The following is a 23,027-nucleotide window of genomic DNA, read 5'->3' on the forward strand; positions in this document are numbered from 1 at the left end:
TCATTGGGGCAGTCAACTTTGAAGTGATCTAAAGGATTTTCAGAATAGGAATATATTCAGTACTTTCCTTAAAGTCAGCCTTAACTATAAGCTAAGGAGGGTGTTAGTGTCAGAAAGAGGAGAAGTGTATCCATAATGTTCTGCCTTAAAAAAATATTTATATTTGAGCTGGTGGGCAAACAGGTTGGAGAGTTGAGCCTGTGTAGATCTTCAATTCGCCCACTTGTTTGTTGACAGTCAACAGAGTCATGATGGTAAAGCTGAGATGTACTTTGAGGCAGAAAACATACTTTTGTGCTCTTTGAAGGTGGACCATCATAATGTCTCTGTGGAGTATGTTTAAGTAATTGATCCTTCAGGTGACTACCTCCAAGAAGTGGGTGATTTATTGAGGAGTAGCACAGCAAGGATTTCAGAGAATACAGCTACCTTGTGGACTGCATTTTTAGTGATACTTCTCCAATCTGGAATCAGTAGGGTCTGAATCCAATAACACCTGGGTTGCAAACAGTGAACTATAGGATCCTTGGGATTGGGCGGTGGGATTGTTGAGTGGAAAATCAAATGGAAGTACAATTGGGTGGCCAAAACTTTTGGAATCATCCTGACTCAAGACACTTCTGATGCATCTGATGCATGTGTAAGGCAGTCCACATAGCATGTCACTTTATCTTTTGGGCCTCTCCCATGTCGAAACTTTCAAAGGCTTGAGAGAAGGATAACTTAGATATTCAAGAGTATGCAGAGTAAGGATACATAAATAATGTGGACTGCAGTTTATATGTAGGAAACCAGTTTAATCAGGTGACAACGATGGGGCAAAAAGATGGTGAACAACAAAATGTTGAACTTCAAAAATCTTTAGACATGGAGGAGTCAGTGTAGCGGTATTTCATGGTCGAACTTCTCAGTAGCTGCTGAGTTCTATAATCATTTTTTAGTGTTGCCCTTGTCCAATGCGTTCTTCTGCAAGGGAGCTATCAATTTATTTATGAGCTCCTCAATCATTCCCTTGTTTGAAAGAATCATTCATAATCCATGTGATAAGGAGCACACAGGTTGGATGACAAACATTAACAACTTTTACGTTTCATCTTTAATATCTCAAACTAAAGGAGGTTCCAAGAAATTAGAATGACAGACGGCAGTTTTGGTGGCAGTGAGCAGCTCTGCAGTCTTGCTGGCTTCCGGTTTGACAAAGAAGAGGGTATGTTTTGGATCAGAAATATCACATAAGATTGATACAACTATCAAGCAGGGAACACATTTGATATTGCTGTTGGGATGGTAGCCAGTACAATGTATACACAGAAGAGATGTTCAACAAAGTTGTCAAATATGTGACCTGGCAACAAACATATGGTTCAGTAATGTTTAAACTATGACAATGGGCACAACATGGAATGAGGCAAGAGGGGAGTATTGTTTACCTCTAGCTGAATATTTGATACTTTAGTAGGAGGTGGGATTCTTTTGAAACCAGTTTCTTTTTAGGGATTGCACCAATCTGCCCTCGTGCATGGTACAGGGTTACTTGAGTAACTACATTACTCAAATTCTTGTCAAGCAATCCAAGTGTATCTGAGAGTGAACAAACCATTAGAGAGCTTTGTGACTGGAAGACCGTGGAGAAAGGCATCTTGTCTACTATTACGCATGTTACTGGGACAAGAAATACCAGATTTGCTAGAAACTCAACTGTTTAAAGAATTCATCCAGGATGGAGAAACTGATGAGGCACCAGAAAAGTTGGTGACATTTTGTTATAACAGGGTTCACAATCTGCAAACTAATGAGGCTAAGACTACTGCTGGCATAATGAGTGGGAGATTGGATATTAGTGGCAAAATGAGTTGTCCAAAATGCTGACCACTCCTTTCAGTGTATAGTAATTTGATGCATCAAACTCAAAGTTTCCAGTTGCCTATTAGGAGGTAACATTTTGAGATAGTGAAATTATTTTGGGTAAGGTGGAGGAGCTTTGTGACAATCATACCAAGCAAAGTTTCTGAAGGTTAGAAGATGCATAGGGAATCCAGGATGTGACACCAGTGATTAATTTCACATTCAGGTGCTCAAGGTACTAGTAGGTAAGGCCAACTATCTTCAGAAAGAGAAGAGTCATGACAGATCACTGTAATCCTTTTGACATGCCTATCACTTCCCTTAAGTCAGAGAAAATTGTAATCAGCCGGAAAAAGATATAGGATATAAAGTGCTGATGACACTATTCACAATGATTTGGTGAAAGCCAGAAGGTGGAGGGGGGTAGTTTTTTGGAACGCCTGAAAACCTATCTTGGGTCTGGTTCCTCTGGACCTACCCGGACACTTCTGGCGTAGGCATACAGCACTACATTTTCTATCTATCCACCACTGGGACAAAAACAAAAAAATTGTCGAGGATCCTCAATAGTGCTGTTTTTAGGTCTGGCCTATGGACTGCTTTACCTGTCTAGCCAGCCTTATGTAATCACAAAACCTATGAATAAAAAATACTCACCTAAGTACATACAGAGAGTGCTGTGGATCAGGTCCTCGCCATCTGCTGGTTCCCTCAAATATCACTCACATATTGCTTATGCCCACCACAGCATACAACATGCGGTTATGTATCAGTCCACTTCAGCCACTGCTTCTTGAACTAAAAGGGACTTGTTTAATATTGCATGTGAACATCTACCTGAAAAGAACTGCCCGGCACTGCCAGCAGCCAGCTACAACAGCCTGTAGCCAAACAATAAAAATAAAAGAACAGCCATTGGACCACACCAGCTTGCCAAGGCCATACTTACTCGCTTTCCAAATACTTGTCTTATTTACATTCAATCTGGTGTGCAATGTGCAAACCACTAGACACTTTTGCAAGATGATATCTATCTCATTTTTTTTACATTTCAATTTGTTTTCAATTTGTTTATCAGCATTACGTATCTGGTGTTGCAAGGGTAAACACTGCACAGAAATAGACCACAGTTTTGCTCGTCTAATTCTTGGTGACTTCTATAGGTAGCTCTGGTTTGCCTCTGTGAGGCATCTCTATCCCAAGAAGTTGGGGTTTCATCATGAGGAAGGAGCCCAACAATGCCCCTTAGCCCAAATGCAAGTTATCACGTAGTTTTCATTCACATATTGCTTCATCATTAATAAAGATTGAAACCACTGGGTGGGTAGCAAAAATGTTTTTTCCTCTGCCTCTGTTTTACCACCCACATGGACTAGGATGTAATAAGGGCTCAGATCTTGTGGCTTTCCACTGGTCACTGATGCTGCAACAAGGAATAGACATATAGCTCTTGATCAGCTGTGACTTTTTTTTTTTTTAAAGACACTGGCAATCCAGACATTCTTTATGGGTGTATTGTCTAGGAACCTCTACCTGAGAGATCGTGTATAATTTTGGTAAGTCTAAGTTACATCCTACTGGACATAAATTAGTTGGTAACAGCTAACACTTTGTTTCAGCGTCACTTTATCAGAGCAAGTAAATGAACACAGCATTATAATTTAAATATTAGGTTTCCAAATACATTCAAACATCAATATTATATCACTGCTAAAAAAACTAAAAAATGTTCACAGATGTGGCAAGAGATTTAGTTACAGTAAGCTCTAGCCGTATGACTTTCTGAAAACTACTGTCAGTGCATGATAAAAATTCAAAGGTGTGCCCAAAGTTACAGCAGAAAAAAGTCATAATTATGAGGAAAGACAAACATTACCAATAAGGTGTTCCAATAAATGACTTCCTTTTCGCTATTGTTGCTGTTATCTGGGCTGAAACTCCAAAATCGGCTAAAATCAAACAGAAAAAGATATTTCTAGAAACATGTCTCGCAAATGACCATCAGCAACCTTCTTATATATATATATATATATACACACACACACACACCAATAACTGGAAAAAAACATTTAAAATTCACTGTGTAGTGAACAATAAAGACACTGCTTAGCATGAATAACTAGTCGATAGCAATAGACACACTGTGAACACCTTCCACGATCAAAATTTTAGTAAAAACAATGAATGCTCATTCCCATTATTAGCACAAGTTAAGTGTTAAATTATATGCAAATGTTCCACGACTGTTACAGAAATTTCTACCATGAAAACTGGACCATTTAGTGAGCGAGTGATTGGAGTACAGCTCTATTAACACAAAGGAGTACGCTGATGGAGAAGGAGGTGCTATGGGGAAATTCAAGGACAATGGGGTTCAGCTTCTAGAAGGCTTGTGAGAGTAATTAAACAAATTGTGGGGCCAAGACTAACCTGAAGTGCTGTGTTTCTGCATCTAACTTCATGTCTCATATAGTCTTTTTATGAGGACTAACCTATAACAAAGAGCCTCAGTGTGTTCCGACAGAGGATTCTTTTGTCAGAATACAAGACAGAATTCAAGCTAATAAACAGCTGCCTCACATTCAAGCACTGTACCCTTACAGAATCGAGCAAACAAACCAAACAAAATCATCATAGTAGTTCAGGTACTTTTGTCCCCTTTCTTCTTGGTACACAGAAGCGTGACATGTGCCAAAGTAAATAAAACAGAACTGTTTTATGCATAGCTCTGCTCATGGCAGTAAATAAGCATGTGTAGCTTTACCCCTTTTGGTTGAAAGATAATGGAGTGGAATACAACTGGGACCAGGCCCTGTGAGTTTGTGTTAAAAATTGGATTTAGGACTAGGAGTACCACATTTTCCATATCAAGCAACATGTTTTAAGCCAGTACACCTGCCTTTCGAACTCAGTGGTAATGTGAACTCATACCTTGCTTTGATAAGTGTGTCTGGGTGGGGGCGGGGGGATAACCTTTATTTTACCACACCTCTGCTAAACAGTGGGGTTGTATCTTTTACCCACCCCTACTTTTGCTGAAGTGCAGGGGTGATACATATGGGCCCCTCGCATTGCCCAATTGCTGGGGTTTTGGGGACTCTGAGCCTCCCCACCTTGCCTGCAGGTGAGATGGTATATTTTTTTTCCACCCCGCCTTGACCAGTTTTTGGCAACTTCACTCAGGCAATGCATACATTTTTAGTGGAATGCACATGTTTAGGGTACACTGTAGTTTCATTATGAAAATGTGCCATTTTCAATGAAATTGCAACTAAGTTAACACCAAAATACTTCTCCCCCCCTGCACTCCCTACAGTGACCAAACGTAGGGACTGGGCCCCACCTCCCCCAACACCTTTCCCGAGTGTAGGGAGCAGAGTAGATTTTGTTTTGCCCAATGGTCAGGTAAGTGACATCTGCAGGCTTTATCCTCTACCTTTCCAAAGGCAGGAGTTTGATATAAGTCTCCCTCCGTATCATTCCAGTGGTTGGGGATGGTGTGTTGAACAACTGCAACAAAAAAGGAGACAGGTATTACCTTCCATTTGCTTCCAGCGCCCAAGAATGGAGTGGTTCAAAATATTGAGTGGCTCATTACGCCCTTCCAGTTTTGTCTAAGGCAGGGTACACTTTCCCAACCCTGTCTGCCATGGGTGGGAGGGAGAGTTGTTAAGCGCCCACTGATCCTCCAATGTGAAAGATTACAGCAATAATATGCCCTTTTTCATTTATCTTGGGCAAGGTGGGGGGTAACAAAATACCAAACCCCGGACTTGATCAATGTGGAAGATTGTAAGGGGATACTATACTCAAGATTGGTGAGAAGGATTCAATTGAGGGCGACGTGACAATGGAGCAGTTTTTTGGTGCCCTAGTGTCAAACTGAATTCAAGCCCCTTTGGCAAGCCGGATGGGGAAAGAATAACCTTCTCCAGCTCTTTCTGACATTTTGGGGAGAGACCTGCACAAATGGGCTAGCTGAATGATACCCTCACATGAATAAAGCAGCAGTACCTCTCCCATTGTGCTGCATATTTCTTTCCACTTTTTCCACTGGTGTACACTGATATTAGGAGGGTTAGGACTAGTAGGTAGTGGTGCAGCACACTCTGCGGTGCAGCAGCTTTGGACAGTCAGTGCAGATACAGGGACACTGAGATCCCCCAACCCCCTGAGATGGCTACAACCACTGCCATCACCTTTGTGAATATTAAAGGTACCTAAATCAATCCAAACTGACTTCAAACTAGTAGTGAGTGGACTCGACCAGGAACCTCCTCTGCAACTGCAGAATGGAATGGGTAAGTGCACGTCCTGTAATTCGAGCAACACCATCCAGTTTTCTGCTTCAACTACCAAAAGAACCTGAGCCAGGCACAGCAGCGTGTGCTTTTGCATAGGTAAATGTTTAGGAGCCTGGAATCTAGGGTTAGAAGAAAAACACTGTTATTCTTGGGAACCAGGAAGTACTTTGAGTAATGCCCCCAGCCCAATTTCCTGCTCTGGCACCCACTCCACTGCTGCTTTCTAAAGCAGGACTGCCCCCTTCTGTAGGATCCAAAGGTAGTCCTCTGACTGAAGGGACTGCTAGGGGTCTACTAGAAGGGTAGGGCATACCACCTTTGAAAAATCTGAGGGACCCTCGCTGGTCCGATATTATAGCCTGTAAAAAGGAAGCTACCCGCCTTCCCGCACACTGCACACGCTCCGCTAAGGACAAACTAAAGAGATGAGAGGGGAGGGAGGGAGGTAGGTGAGAAGGAAGCTTGTTGGGTCTGCCTGATCCTGCCTTTGTCTCTGTAATGCCTGAGGAGCTGGTGCTTCTGTTGGAGAGGCTAGGAGGGCTGCCCACCAATAAATACCAAACTCTCTTGAAAAACCCCAAAATCTGTGAAACCGGCAGTTTTCATTCTTTGGGGACTGAAAGCCCGAAGACTGAGCTGATGCTCTGCCCGCCATGAAACACTCAAGCATGGCAGCCACTTTGTTGCCAGAAAGCCTTGCTCCATCCGAAGTCATGTCTGTCAATCTGAACTGGACAGGGTATGAAAATGTAGTTGACCAAAGCCATGCTTAGAGCCATAGAAGACTCGATGGGTCTGGAAACAGAATCTGCCTGTATATTGGCATACAGGCACTCTGCAACCAACTTAGCAATGTGGTCACTAAGCTGGACAGGTAAGTTGTGGACCACAGTTTATGCCATGTTCCATTAGGTGTGAAAGTTATCTTCCCATCAAACAGGCTGCAATTAGAGACCGTAGAAAAGCAGCTGAGAAAAGCTTGTTATCCAGCACCTTCACTTTGTTTGCTTACCTGGGGGGCACTAATGGAAATGATTCAGGATTCTGCTAGGTGCACACGGACAACTGCACAACTACGCTTTCTGTGGAAAGGTGGACAATCAGAAAAATTGTGTACACTTGTGCAGGTCTGTATATTCTTGCAATTAACCTGTACACTTCTGAAGCAGTGGTGGGATTCTTCCATGCTTATATGGCGGTGTAAATAAGGTCTTCATTATATGGCAGTAAGGACTCCGAAGTGCTAAAAGTTAGCTGCAGGATCTCAAGATAACAGCCCTAGTGGCAATGGTAGATATGGAAGCTCGAGAACACCAGCAGCTTTCCTTAGCACTGCATGAAATATTGCAACCTCATCTATATCTACGGGGAGGTATTGAGCCCTACCGCTTGCTGCAAAGCCAAGTAGTCTTCTGTATCAGATGACAATGAGGTAAGAGGTTTTGTCCGTATCATGTTGATAATATCAGGCATCTGCATCAGGATGGAGTTCAACTCAAATAAGTCATGTGGAGTCTGCCAGTATCTTTGGTGAGAAGCATCCATATTCTCTTCCTCACATCTTTGTTCTTAACCCATTCACTTTGGGATCCCTCTTGGAAATGTGTAGAATTACTTTGAATTTAGATAAACGTTTGAATATAGTTACAGACTGTTCTCCAAGAGACACTGGAGGTTGTGCCAGCATCAGCTCATCAAGTATGTGAACTGGCGTACGAGTCATCCCCAGCAAGTCTCCTGATGGCCCCTGAAGCATTCTGAGTACAACTGAGGGAAAAAAAAAACACAGAGGGGAAAACCCGCGGGCGGTACATCTGACAGACAGAAAATGTTCAACGGGGCCAGAAGGTAAGGCAAAGGGGCCTGTGGCACTTTTAAATAGCTTCAGCATATTGTGCAATAAGGAAGCTGAGTCGGCAACCGAAAACAGGAACACAAAGTAATCCTGAGGACCCCTCTGTGGGTGATAACAGTAGCTGTTCATAAACTGCAACTAATTTAAAGGGTAAACTTGGGGTGGCGCCCGAGAGGACTCAAGCTAATTCCTTAAGACAACGAGAGACAATATGGTCCACTTTGCCAGAATCTGCATCACACTGTAGACCACTTGATCAAACTGCGAGGAAAATGTATCCACATATTGATAACATGCCCTGTAAAAATTCTCACAGATTAATATCGGAGGACACCCTTCTAAGACCAGTGTTCATTTGTCTGAGCCAGTCTTTCCTTGCTCCTGAACCAGCACTGCACGGTTAGACAAGGAACATGATCGCAGACTGCCCATAGATAAACAAGGAACATGATCGCAGACTGCCCATGGATAAAAAAAAAACTGCAAAACGATCTCGCCAAATTATCGGAATTTTATAATGTGTGGAGATAATTTCATATATGAAATGCTAGTAATGGACATAAATGCAGCACATGTACAGAAACAACAGTCATGTACCTGGCTAAACTATTTGTGGGGTTACATTTATTTGCACACAAATTTAGAGCAAGCACCCTGCTCATGACCGTTAAGAAGGAAAATCAACAAATAAAGGAGCGACAGCCTGACCGCAAATGTATTTTCTCTTATCAACATTAAACGTTTATCTGTCCGACTAGGGGGGCGATAACTCATGGAGACACTGGTTATGTGTGAAAACTTAACAGACGTATTGACCACAGTTCACATATGTAAATACAATTGTTAGACTTCTAAGGAGAACGATGCTTCATTTGAAACCTACTGTTTGTGAAACGAATTTTGTGCCTAACTATTTTCCACAAGTGTTACTGATTACTTTTTCGTTTCTGCGCAAACTTAAACACTCGAATATGTATTAAATATGGATGTCGAAACTCAGTTTAATGCTACATTAAAAGGGATCAATATAAAAACAGAATTTGGGGATAATGGCTGAAGATGGCAGGGACAACTTAAGGATTTTGGATGTCCTGGGCCAAACGTATTTTGGGGGCCTATTTTTGGAACAGCTGTGAACTAACGACCCAATTTCAGCTCTTTCATGCTCTTTTTCGCCGTCACTGACAGTGCACATACACGCACACCCAAATTCTAAATATGTTTACATCTAATATTCAGCGATAGTGACCTGTGTTTCCAAAATTTTAACACAGCAGCAGCTCACCAATAGAACTGCTAATAGTCACTGTGACATCCTCCCACTTCTTTTATATATCATGTCCTGTTTTTATATGCAAAATGTCTGCAGTAGTCTCTCACACATCACCCACATTAAAAATAAATTAAAGGAATACGGTACTTAAAAGAATCTGTTCAAGAATTATTCAAGATCTCCGGGGCAATGCTCTCTGCCGAACAGAGTTGGCTCTTTCAGTGGGCTCCATAAAGGCTGGGGACGTGGGCCAAATAACACTTTAGCCATGCCTTAAAACGTCCCTGGAAGATGGAGGCTGAACTATCGAAAATGACAGACTTTAAGAGAGAGCTATTCCCATTAGTTCCACCATTAGGCCACGGCTTATGGGTGGGGCAAATCACCTACTATAAACGACTGGCTCAAAGATTTAATATCGTACAATGATAAAGCTGAAATATATGCGTCTCCTACCAAAGATACTGAGGTCCAAAAACACCTGGAACCCACTTATGCGATATCTCCGTATCAAGGAACAGGTATCGGAGACACATGATATACGAAACCACAACTGGACACTGTCAATGTCGTGCTACTATTGCGTGTACTCGTAAATAACTCGAATTATGATAACATACGCCGAGAGAGGCCTTTTCCGCCAGTCAGAAAGTGTAAATACTACATAGGAACGCGAACAGTGCGTTTAATGATGTTTCCTATTTGCAGATAATTTCATTTGGTATCTTCTTTTATGATGCGGCATTAACATTTAAAATACAATTGATACATATATAAAAAAGAAAAAACAATTTTTATTAGCATATCCAATATGACTCAGTAATTCAAATATGGTCCCTTCGTTGTAACGCGTTTCATTCATACACCGCTGAAACATTTCTTTTCTGAGCATTCGATTAAACATTGAGAAATTCTACCAACTACTCACCAAGTTTAACATGCCCGTTGTCTGTTAGAAGAATATTCGCTCCCTTTGTTGAATTAAAAAACAAAGAAAATGAAGTCAAACTACTTATGGCAAAACATTTGTAGCATATTCGAAAAATGTTTATTTTATATTTTCACAGTTCCCTTTAATTTGTAAGCAAATGAGTCACTGTGGGAAGGTGCAATGCTCACCTCAAATTTAGAAAACTTGAGATAAGGACCTAAAACCTCGTTAGTTAAGAAGTATACTTTTCACTGAAACGTTAACACCAGATTGTAAATACCAGACTCTGTAAATCTGCTTATTCAATAAAAGCTGTTACCATATGTTCACCAGATGTTTTTATGTGAACGATTACCAAAAAGACTTACAGGCGTAGCAGTTATATTAACGGTCCAATCATCAGACTAATAGCTAATAGTAAACATGTTATAATAACCGGTGGACTTTAACAGAACCCTAGTTTAAGTTTAGCAGTCGAACTTTTGAATTGCCATATAACACTACCTACTTTTAGTGAAAATGACACATTAGTTGCTTATTAAGAGACTATGAAGAAACAGGAGACTTTAGAAATGAACAAAGATTATTTAACAGGTTAAGGGGGCTGTTGACTACTCGTAATGCAACCCTTTCGCTGCCAGGCCCTTTCCCCCTCAGGTACCAGGCCTTTTTTTTGGCTATTTGGGGCAGTTCGTGCTAAGGCCCTCGTAACTTTTTATCCACATAAGCTACCCACGCCAAATTTGTATCGTCCTTTTCCAACATCCTAGGGATTCTAGAGATACCCAGAGTTTGTGGGTTCCCCTGGAGGAGTACAAGAAAATAGCCAAAATACATCAAAACATTTTGTTTTTTAAAAAATGGGGGAAAAGGGCTGCAGAAGAAAGCTTGTGTTTTTTTCCCTCTGAAAATGGCAACAACAAAGGGTTTGCGATGCTAAAATCTCCATCTTCTCAGCTTTCAGGAACAGGCAGACTTGAACCAGAAACCACTTTTTTTCAACACAATTTTGGCATTTTACTGCGACATACCCCATTTGTATTACATTTTGTGCTTTTAGCCTCCTTCCAGTTACTGACAGAAATGGCTGTGAAACCAATAATAGATCCTGGACAGCTAAACACTTCTGAAAAGTAGGTAAAATTCTGAATTCAGCAAGGGGTCATTTTTGCAGCTCCTACAAGGTTTTCCTACAGAAAATAACAGCTGAAATAAAAAAAAATGGAAATTGAGGTGAAAAAAACAACAATTTTCCTCCACATTTTACTCTGTAACTTTTTCCTGCGATGTCAGATTTTCAAAAGCAATATACCGTTACGTCTGCTGGACTCTTCTGGTTATGGGGATATATAGGGCTTGTAGGTTCATCAAGAACCCTAGATACCCAGAGCCAATAAATGAGCTGCACCTTGCAATGGGTTTTTCATTGTATACCAGGTATACAGTAATTCTTTTCGTGAAATATAAACAGTGAAAACTAGATATCAAGGAAAACTTTGTATTTCCAAAATGGGCACAAGATAAGGTGTTGAGAAGCAATGGTTATTTGCACATCTCTGAATTCCGGGGTCCCCATACTAGCATGTGAATTACAGGCCATTTTTCAAATAGACGTTTTTTTTTTTTTTTTTTACACACACTCTTACATTTGGAAGGAAAAAATGTAGAGAAAGGAAAGGGGCAATAACACTTGTTCTGCTATTCTGGTTCCCCCAAGTCTCCTTATAAAAATGGTACCTCACTTGTGTGTTTAGGACTAGTGCCCGTGACAGGAAATGCCTGAAAACACAAAATGGACACATCACATTTTCACAAAGAAAACAGACCTGTTTTTTGCAAAGTGCCTAGCTGTGGATTTTGGCCTCTAGCTCAGCCAGCACCTAGGGAAACCTACCAACCTTGTACATTTTTTAAAACTAGACACCTAGGGGAATCCAAGATGGGGTGACTTGTGGGGCTCTCACCAGGTTCTGTTACCCAAAATCCTTTGCAAAACTCAAAATTAGGACAAAAAAAAAAAAAAAAAAAACTTTTTCCTCACATTTCGGTGACAGACAGTTCTGGAGAATCTGAGAGGAGACACAATTGTCCTTCGACCCAGCATTCCCCCAAGTCTCCCAATAAAAACTGTACCTCATTTGTGTGGGTAGGCCTAGTGCCCGCAACAGGAAATGCCCCAAAACACAAAGTGGACACATCACATGTTCCCAAAGAAAACTGGCCTGTTTTTTGCAAAGTGCTTAGCTGTGGATTTTGGCCTAATAATTAATTGCCCCCTTGGGGAGCGGCCCTTGCCAAAGGGCCCATTCCCCTTATCTATAAACACACACAAAAAAAATCCCTGATGCCCAGTGGGCATTTCTGCAGCCAATCGCTTCTCGTGCACCAGGTCGGTGGAACCCAAAGTTGGCTTCCGATTTGAAGAACCTGAAAAAGAAGGGGGCAGAGTCAAGACCACTCAGAGATGTCCAAGCAGTGCAGGTAGGCAATGCCCACCCTCTTAGTGGTTAAGTTCCTGCTGGTCAGTGAGGGATGAAGTCCAGCTGCAGAGTCAAAGGTATGTAGGAAGAGTGGAAGCCGAACTATGATTTTCAGGCTACTTGAGGATGGAGCTTCTTGGAACTTGAACATCACCTGGACAAAGAGTCAACAAGCCTTGGTAAGAGCAACAGCAGCAGTGCACAGGGGTTCCGTTCCATTCCAGTGGCTGCCGCGAGGGCCCACCATCTTCCAAGTTTGTCAGAAGACAAGTTGGACCGGGAGCGGACCACAGATTTACCACCTGTGTTGCAGAGCCATTCGATGTCCATGGGACAGCAGGATTCACCAACCGGTTGCTGTCGTTTTGAGGTGCCTGTGGATGCAGGTGAGTAACTCCTTCACGCCAAGGGAGATTTCTTCTTGCTTCTTGGATGCAGACAGAGTCCTTGCAATACTGGAAGATGCACAGCTACAGATGTTTCAGAATTCTTGCAGGAGCTGGAGAAACAATGTTGCAGTGTGAGCCCTCCAGACTAGATACAATCTTGTTTCAGTTCCAAAAGCAGATCAGCAGTGGTCCAGGAGGCCAGAAGCAGAAGATGTCTTGCAGAGAGTTCCTTGTAGAGTCTTGCTTTCGAATTTGAGGACCCACCTTTGGGATACCCCCTAAGGAAAACAACAGGGTTGGTCACCATCTGCAGTGACCCACCTATCAGAGGGGGTCAGGGACGTCATCTAGCAGGCCTACCCAGTCAGATGTTCCCAGGGGCCTCTGCCCATCTTGCATCCAAGATGGTCAAATCAACCGGCCGCCTGGCAGAGCTCTGTGCACCTCCTTAGGGAGGTAGCTAGACAGGGGGGTGGTCACTACGCTGTCCTCTGTGTGGTTTCAAGCCAGAGTGGGAGCCGGTAGTCCCTGCACTGGTGTAAACCAGTTTATGTACAAAGGGCACCAAATCTGCCCTTCAAAGCAGCCTTGGGGTGCTGGGAGGCCACCCCAGCCTAGAGATACCTAGTTCTAAAGGAGAGGAGGTCACACCTTCCTCCTACAGGACACTCTTTGTTCTGCCTTCCCCCGGTCAAGGTAGGCTCAGAAGTAGGAGAGCAAAACAGTGCCTGGCGGTCTTCAGCAGCGCGGGCTGGCAGGCAGACCCTGCAAGGCTGTACAGGCAAATCTGGGGGATCCTCTAAGGAACCCCCAGAGTACATGGTATCATGCAACTAACAATGGAATCGGTTTAGTTGCATGAGTCCAACATGTTTGATACCAAACATGCTTAGGTTCGGAGAAGCCATTATTTAATTGGGCTACTCGGGCTGACCAGTGTCCACTGCACACTTAAAATGGCTTCCCCACACTTACAAAGCCCAGGTAATGGAGTGTGGGGCTTGTAGGGGCACCTCTGTTCATGCATGGGTGCCCCCACACTCAGGACCATGCACCCTAACCTTGGGCTCGAGGAACTACCATAGAAGGGACTTATAGTGTCCAGGCGCAATGACTGCAGTATAAGGCAAGCCCTTATATCTAGAGTGAGAGGTGCATGCACTATTTCATGCAGGTTGCAATGGCAGGCCTGCAGACACAGTTTGCATGGGCATCTGTGGGTGGATTAATACAGGCTGCGGCTCATGGGGGACCCCTGGACTACCAAAGCCCTGGGTGCCCAAGTTCCATATAATAGGGACCTAAATGGGTATACCAGTATGTAGGGTGTAAAAGTAATTTAAGAAAACACATTTAGAGGAGAGAGCATTGACACTGGGGTCCTGGTTAGCAGGATCGCAGTGAACCACAATCTAAACACACTGAGTCCAGGTAAAAAGTGGGGGTAACTATGCCAGAAAGATGCTATTTTCGTACAATGATAAATGCTAACCAGAAAGAGCGAGAGTCAGAGAACGACAGACAAAGAGAAAGAGAGGAAAATACATAACAGGTAACCACGTAATATGGTTCACTTACCATCAAGGGGTTCTGGTGATATCACAGAGCACGAGCATCACAAACCACCAGACTGAAAGCTGAGTTTAGTGTAAATTTAATAAGAACCCCTTCATGCTCATTTTTCATCATATCATCGATTACCTGTTATGCATTTTGTGCATATCAAATATTTATTTTGGGGTTAAAAGCAGTATTATTCAAATTTCAGCTGCAATAGGCATTGACTGCAGTTGAACAATTTAAGTTTACATTACCTTTCCTTAATAAATTGTTCATAAAATATAGAGCAATGGTGAGGGCCAGAGGATTCATGAAATTCTTTCACTGCAGTGTTTACCACACAATTATGCATTGACTGCGTTTACCATGTAATTTGAAAAAATGCTATTTTACAAAAAATGTTATTTCTAGCTAAAAGGGACCCAAATATTACTGCTAAAGGATGTGTCACATGTTCGGGTATGTGGTCGATGCCATGGTATCTGTAATTGTGGTCATTGCCACCGCAGTGCACAATCATGAGGTCTGACTATTGGAAATCTGTAATGCTTTCAACCAAAGGCAGCAACTTATGCCACTTTATTTCTTCTGACTAACCCAAGCAATGTCTACATTAGGTAAACCCAGGTCCCGGTCAATGCCACTCTTTCTAGCATGCTCTCTGGTCCACAACACAAAATTACGGGACGCAATCCACACTCTGAGCAGGAGAAGGCTGCAACTGAATGAGGCAGTTTTAAAGAAGAAAGTGGGGGCTAACCATGCCAAAAAGGGTGCTTTCCTACAACCTCTCTGCCCAGTGAGTAGGTCGAATCCAGTCCACATCAGATCGTGAACTTTGCTGCGTCTTTCCCATCAGCAACTGCTTGGGAATCAATAGGTCAAGCCTCCACCGGGACCTGTGGCAGCACTTGCGCAACAGTATCCCACAGCGTGTGGGTATAAAGGCCCAAAAGGCATGGAGTGTTCAGAGATCGCAATGCCAGACTTGCGGAATAAAACATCTTCTTGTGTCCAGCCTCTTGGATTCCCGATCCGGTGCTGAGGAAGAGACTGCATCATGGGAGGTGGAGGCTTGGATAACCAAGCTCTCGGGTGGGGTGTTGTGTAATGCCACCTGGAATAGGACGATAGTGGTGGGCAATTGTCCTGTTCACAAAGCCCCTGTGCTGGGCTTAGAACAAGCACCCAGTAGTTCATCTGCAAGGGTTTCATTGAAGGGGAGCAGGGGTTCGGAGAATGAAGATCCAGGCTGAAGCAGCTCTGTCAGGCTAGTTCGGACTGCTACAGAAGGCAACTCAAGGTCCAGGACTCAGCTGCTCTTCGCACCACCACTGAATAAGAAGCTCCCTCTTCCATAGCCACGGTAGGGGAGAAAGCATGTCAGTATCTGGGGAGGTATCCAGTCCACTGGCTTCACTCAAGTCCATACGTCAGTCCACAGGATCTTGGAGCTGATATTACAAACCCCTCCCATTCCTCAGAGTAAACAAGCCCAAGAGAAGGGGGCTCAGGATCTGACATAGGAGGCAAGGCTCCTGCCGGCATCGGAGTAAACAGTGTACAACTCCCATACGGCTTTGTGTCGGCAATAAGGATGGGGAAGGCTCCGCCCGAGGGTGTGGGCGGCGCCAGGAGAGTCTGAGTCAGGGAAGGTTGAGTTGGTACGACTGATGCTGACACGGATACAAGCATGGATCCATGGGTGCACCTCAGAGCATAGACCTAAGCCACCGGCATGGAACCAGAAGAGGTCCCTTCAGAGTCCAAGGGGCCTGAAGGCGCACCAGCAGTGTCAGATTGCCCAAAAATGAGACGCATGGCCTCATGGAACTCCTGTAGTTGGGCAGGGGTCGCTCCCGGAAACTCAGTGAGGCGCAGAGTTGGTCCAGACACAGGCTTTGAAGAGGGAGGCCTAGATCAACGACGCTGCTGCTCCTTTATCTCGTTGGCCGACAGACAAGGTGAAGTCGAAGAATGTTTCCCTTTCTTTGACTTATTCTTACAGGGAGTGCAGAATTATTAGGCAAATGAGTATTTTGACCACATCATCCTCTTCATGCATGTTGTCTTACTCCAAGCTGTATAGGCTCGAAAGCCTACTACCAATTAAGCATATTAGGTGATGTGCATCTCTGTAATGAGAAGGGGTGTGGTCTAATGACATCAACACCCTATATCAGGTGTGCATAATTATTAGGCAACTTCCTTTCTTTCCTTTGGCAAAATGGGTCAAAAGAAGGACTTGACAGGCTCAGAAAAGTAAAAAATAGTGAGATATCTTGCAGAGGGATGCAGCACTCTTAAAATTGCAAAGCTTCTGAAGCGTGATCATCGAACAATCAAGCGTTTCATTCAAAATAGTCAACAGGGTCGCAAGAAGCGTGTGGAAAAACCAAGGCGCAAAATAACTGCCCATGAACTGAGAAAAGTCAAGCGTGCAGCTGCCACGATGCCACTTGCCACCAGTTTGGACATATTTCAACATCACTGGAGTGCCCAAAAGCACAAGGTGTGCAATACTCAGAGACATGGCCAAGGTAAGAAAGGCTGAAAGACGACCACCACTGAACAAGACACACAAGCTGAAACGTCAAGACTGGGCCAAGAAATATCTCAAGACTGATTTTTCTAAGGTTTTATGGACTGATGAAATGAGAGTGAGTCTTGATGGGCCAGATGGATGGGCCCGTGGCTGGATTGTTAAAGGGCAGAGAGCTCCAGTCCGACTCAGACGCCAGCAAGGTGGAGGTGGAGTACTGGTTTGGGCTGGTATCATCAAAGATGAGCTTGTGGGGCCTTTTCGGGTTGAGGATGGAGTCAAGCTCAACTCCCAGTCCTACTGCCAGTTCCTGGAAGACACCTTCTTCAAGCAGTGGTACAGGAAGAAGTCTGCATCCTTCAAGAAAAACATGATTTTCATGCAGGACAATGCTCCATCACACACGTCCAAGTACTCCACAGCGTGGCTGGCAAGAAAGGGTATAAAAGAAGGAAATCTAATGACATGGCCTCCTTGTTCACCTGATCTGAACCCCATTGAGAACCTGTGGTCCATCATCAAATGTGAGATTTACAAGGAGGGAAAACAGTACACCTCTCTGAACAGTGTCTGGGAGGCTGTGGTTGCTGCTGCACGCAATGTTGATGGTGAACAGATCAAAACACTGACAGAATCCATGGATGGCAGGCTTTTGAGTGTCCTTGCAAAGAAAGGTGGCTATATTGGTCACTGATTTGTTTTTGTTTTGTTTTTGAATGTCAGAAATGTATATTTGTGAATGTTGAGATGTTATATTGGTTTCACTGGTAATAATAAATAATTGAAATGGGTATATATTTTTTTTTTGTTAAGTTGCCTAATAATTATGCACAGTAATAGTCACCTGCACACACAGATATCCCCCTAACATAGCTAAAACTAAAAACAAACTAAAAACTACTTCCAAAAATATTCAGCTTTGATATTAATGAGTTTTTTGGGTTCATTGAGAACATGGTTGTTGTTCAATAATAAAATTAATCCTCAAAAATACAACTTGCCTAATAATTCTGCACTCCCTGTACAACCCATTAGAAAGTGTTTATGATCTTCCTTTAGAACAGTATCCAGTTTATGAGAAACACTCCATCCGTCCGAAGCAGAAAGTTTCAAGGCAGTGTAGTGATAATGTTGCAAAAAAGGAAATGAAACAGAAGGAAGTTATGAAACAAAAAATTTAAAATGATGGAGATATTGTAGGTATTCAATTGTCAAACCCTCTGGTGTGAACTACTATGCTAAGGTTGTGGTAAATGTTTTGCTTGCATTACTTTGTGTTGTAGATGCAATTCAAGAGAAACAACACAAGGTACTCTGCTCTGCACTCCGTAATTTGTTGAGCTGTCGGCATACAGAGAGACCAAAAATACATTCTGCACCAGCAATTCAAGACACTGTAAATCTACATAGTGGATTTGTGTAGTTTACTCAAAATACTCAAGCGGATGGACAAGAGTTTTTAATGGTGGTATTTGGTGTCTCAGAAGAAGAGATACCTATAAATGGCTTGTTTTGACTCAGTTACTCATGGCACCGTGAATGGGAAGATTGCTTACACTTCAACTACACAAACAGAATTGGAGCATTTTATTTACATAACATTACCAGATTCAAAAAGTGTAAGTTTTGACAAATTAGTGAAAAAGCGCTCAATACAATGGAGAAAAGAAATTGTCGAACAGATGTTCTATGAACTTTACATGTAGAAGAAGTAGGAAATAAGTTATTTTAATGCTACAATGATGCAGAGCTGATGGTAGTAAATTAAATATTAAGATTACTAACTTTAAAGCAGGACAAATACCTATCTCTCGTAAAACGTACACTACTGTTGCTATCATTTGTCACGAAGGAGTTTCTAATAGATCTAGTCATTACACTGTCTACGTAAGAAGTAAAAGTGGATGGGCAGAATGTAATGATAGGAACCTTAAAATTAGACAAAGATTGCCCTGGAAGTTACTAAATTCATATCTTTTGTTTTTGGAACCACAATTCTAAGGAGGGTCACTGTTGTAAAAGTGGAATACTCCAGTTTTGGTAGATGCAGTATCAGGATTTATGACATCATGCAACGTACCAAGGGTGATGTCTTTATAAGGTTTTGCCTTTGCTGGTGAGCCTTATATATCTAGTAGTACTTCTAATGATGGTGTTCTCATTTTCAGCATGTTTTTTTAGGTTAACAGAGGTACTGCTAAAAGTATAGGTAAAATGATAGTTAAAAAAAAGCAGTGAGTTGAATGCGCAGTGTTGCTTATATCCAGTAAGCTTCTATGCACTTCTGGGGATTTTTATACAGTCTATATGATTGTTTTTCTCCACTGTTCAAGGATGATTCTTTATACAGTGCATCATTTATCTCGTACATGTATAAAAGCTGAGAATAGTAAAAAGGAAAAAGGAAATGATTTTTATTACAACATAGCGTTACAGTATACAGCATGTATAATGATTTATTGCTTGATAAAGTTATGTACTGTAATATTTAGAGGTTTAATTTATAATTTTCTAAATGGATATACTAATTCATACTTTATTTTTATACAGATGGATGGCACCATGTAATGGAATAATGTGATTTACAAATTAGTTCTTCCAGTGTTGTATCATTAGATTACATTATCAGGGTGTTCCAGACTACAATAAAAAATCATACACCCACTTACACAGTCAACCGCCTACGTATACTCTCATACAAACACTCACACACTCACTTAAACACCTAAACAGACACTCACTTCTCACATACGTACAGTCATTCAAAGACCCACTTTCAAACCCATAAAGACACCTATACAGGGAGTGCAGAATTATTAGGCAAGTTGTATTTTTGAGGATTCATTTTATTATTGAACAACAACCATGTTCTCAATGAACCCAAAAAACTCATTAATATCAAAGCTGAAATTTTTGGAAGTAGTTTTTAGTTTGTTTTTAGTTTTAGCTACGTTAGGGGGATATCTGTGTGTGCAGGTGACTATTACTGTGCATAATTATTAGGCAACTTAACAAAAAAAAATATATACCCATTTCAATTATTTATTATTACCAGTGAAACCAATATAACATCTCAACATTCACAAATATACATTTCTGACATTCAAAAACAAAACAAAAACAAATCAGTGACCAATATAGCCACCTTTCTTTGCAAGGACACTCAAAAGCCTGCCATCCATGGATTCTGTCAGTGTTTTGATCTGTTCACCATCAACATTGCGTGCAGCAGCAACCACAGCCTCCCAGACACTGTTCAGAGAGGTGTACTGTTTTCCCTCCTTGTAAATCTCACATTTGATGATGGACCACAGGTTCTCAATGGGGTTCAGATCAGGTGAACAAGGAGGCCATGTCATTAGATTTCCTTCTTTTATACCCTTTCTTGCCAGCCACGCTGTGGAGTACTTGGACGCGTGTGATGGAGCATTGTCCTGCATGAAAATCATGTTTTTCTTGAAGGATGCAGACTTCTTCCTGTACCACTGCTTGAAGAAGGTGTCTTCCAGGAACTGGCAGTAGGACTGGAAGTTGAGCTTGACTCCATCCTCAACCCGAAAAGGCCCCACAAGCTCATCTTTGATGATACCAGCCCAAACCAGTACTCCACCTCCACCTTGCTGGCGTCTGAGTCGGACTGGAGCTCTCTGCCCTTTACCAATCCAGCCACGGGCCCATCCATCTGGCCCATCAAGACTCACTCTCATTTCATCAGTCCATAAAACCTTAGGAAAATCAGTCTTGAGATATTTCTTGGCCCAGTCTTGACGTTTCAGCTTGTGTGTCTTGTTCAGTGGTGGTCGTCTTTCAGCCTTTCTTACCTTGGCCATGTCTCTGAGTATTGCACACCTTGTGCTTTTGGGCACTCCAGTGATGTTGTAGCTCTGAAATATGGCCAAACTGGTGGCAAGTGGCATCGTGGCAGCTGCACGCTTGACTTTTCTCAGTTCATGGGCAGTTAATTTGCGCCTTGGTTTTTCCACACGCTTCTTGCGACCCTGTTGACTATTTTGAATGAAACGCTTGATTGTTCGATGATCACGCTTCAGAAGCTTTGCAATTTTAAGAGTGCTGCATCCCTCTGCAAGATATCTCACTATTTTTGACTTTTCTGAGCCTGTCAAGTCCTTCTTTTGACCCATTTTGCCAAAGGAAAGGAAGTTGCCTAATAATTATGCACACCTGATATAGGGTGTTGATGTCATTAGACCACACCCCTTCTCATTACAGAGATGCACATCACCTAATATGCTTAATTGGTAGTAGGCTTTCGAGCCTATACAGCTTGGAGTAAGACAACATGCATAAAGAGGATGATGTGGTCAAAATACTCATTTGCCTAATAATTCTGCACTCCCTGTACAGGAGCTCACATCCTCACAAAGCCACTGACACACACCCTCCAGCCAATCTCACACCCACTCACATACCTACTTACACACCCACACAGATATTTGCATACCCATTAACACAGCCATACAGTCACTCACACAACTACTGGCACACCCACACAGAGGCACACACTTAAGACACTCATTCACACAGTCACATTCCCCATCTACACAGTTGCACACCCACTCACACACCCATTCATATACTTATACATCTACTCACACACCCACAAAACCACTGATACATCCAGTGCCACACCAACACAGCCACTTACCCACCCATTCACACACCAATTGACACTCAAGCACCCACTCACACACACACACACACACACACACACACACTAATATAACCACTACAACACCCACTAACATACTTACATTGCCACTCAGACACCAAGTTACAGAGTAAGGGACCTACAGACACCAACAGACACACTAACACACATACTCGGACATCCATTCACACACCCAGACACCCAATGATACACCCACAAAACCACTACTGCACCTTCTCACGCACCCACAGAGCCTCTCACATAATCACTCACACATTGATTCATACAATGACACACCCACTAACATACATATTCACATAATAACACACTCACTATTACAACCATTCACACACATCCACTCCCACACACACCCAGTCACACACCCATTCACTCACACATACACATGTATGAAACCACTATTGCACCTTCTAACAGACTCATACAGCTACTTACACACCCAGTCATATACCTATTTGCACACTTACACATCCATTATTAGACCCACACACCCTTTCAGACAACCAATCTCAGAAACAGTCACACACATTTAGACATACAGCAGCAAATATTCAGACAATGACAAATATAGAACATATAGTTTTCCCTTCTTTGAACAGTAAAGGCGGTTATAAACTGAACCATTTTTTTGTGTTTCTGTTTTTTCAACTGTTACTATAAAGCATAAAGTCCAGAAACGCACAGAACGTGTGCAACAGTTTTGTGCTGGAAAGGTATGATTTCTAAAAAGATGCACCACCCAAAAAACACAAAAAAAACACATTTGTGTTTTTTTTGCAACCTGTATAAATGCATACATAGACTGTACGCCAATCGCAATATTCCTATTGCACACTCTGCAAAATGTTCCAAACTTCTGCATCTATGGAATTAATGCAGGTAAATTAGCTGTAACAGCAGCCAACCAAGGGTCCCCAGGAGTAACATACAACGCAGCAGATGTAGATGCTTGCGGTGCATCTCTCTCTATTTCAGATCCTGCGAGGTGAGAAGGGTGAATGGTGCACAGGTGCTTCTGCACGTTGCTGGTGCTGTGCAAATATTTTCTAATGGTCTCTCTGGACAGTTACTTACTGCAAAGGTTGCTAATTACAACCTTTGCAACTACATTTTTCTCTCCAGAAGGAATGGAAAAGAATCTCAAAACAAATTAATCCTTCT

General features: G+C 42.4%; 1 protein-coding gene across 5 annotated transcripts in view; it reads right to left on the minus strand.

Moving 5' to 3' along the window:
• Positions 1-23,027, minus strand: part of MAP4K3 (mitogen-activated protein kinase kinase kinase kinase 3) — a 960,603-nt gene that overhangs the window by 630,499 nt on the left and 307,077 nt on the right. For all 5 annotated transcript variants that reach the window (XM_069235044.1, XM_069235047.1, XM_069235048.1 and 2 more), the window contains exons 7-8: positions 10,206-10,248; positions 3,722-3,794 (exon numbers count right to left, since the gene is read on the minus strand). In XM_069235044.1, the coding sequence (XP_069091145.1) occupies positions 3,722-3,794; positions 10,206-10,248 (116 nt within the window). The remainder of the gene's footprint in view (positions 1-3,721; positions 3,795-10,205; positions 10,249-23,027) is intronic.

This window comes from Pleurodeles waltl, chromosome 5 (assembly GCF_031143425.1).
Source record: "Pleurodeles waltl isolate 20211129_DDA chromosome 5, aPleWal1.hap1.20221129, whole genome shotgun sequence".
NCBI classification, from domain to species: domain Eukaryota; kingdom Metazoa; phylum Chordata; class Amphibia; order Caudata; family Salamandridae; genus Pleurodeles; species Pleurodeles waltl.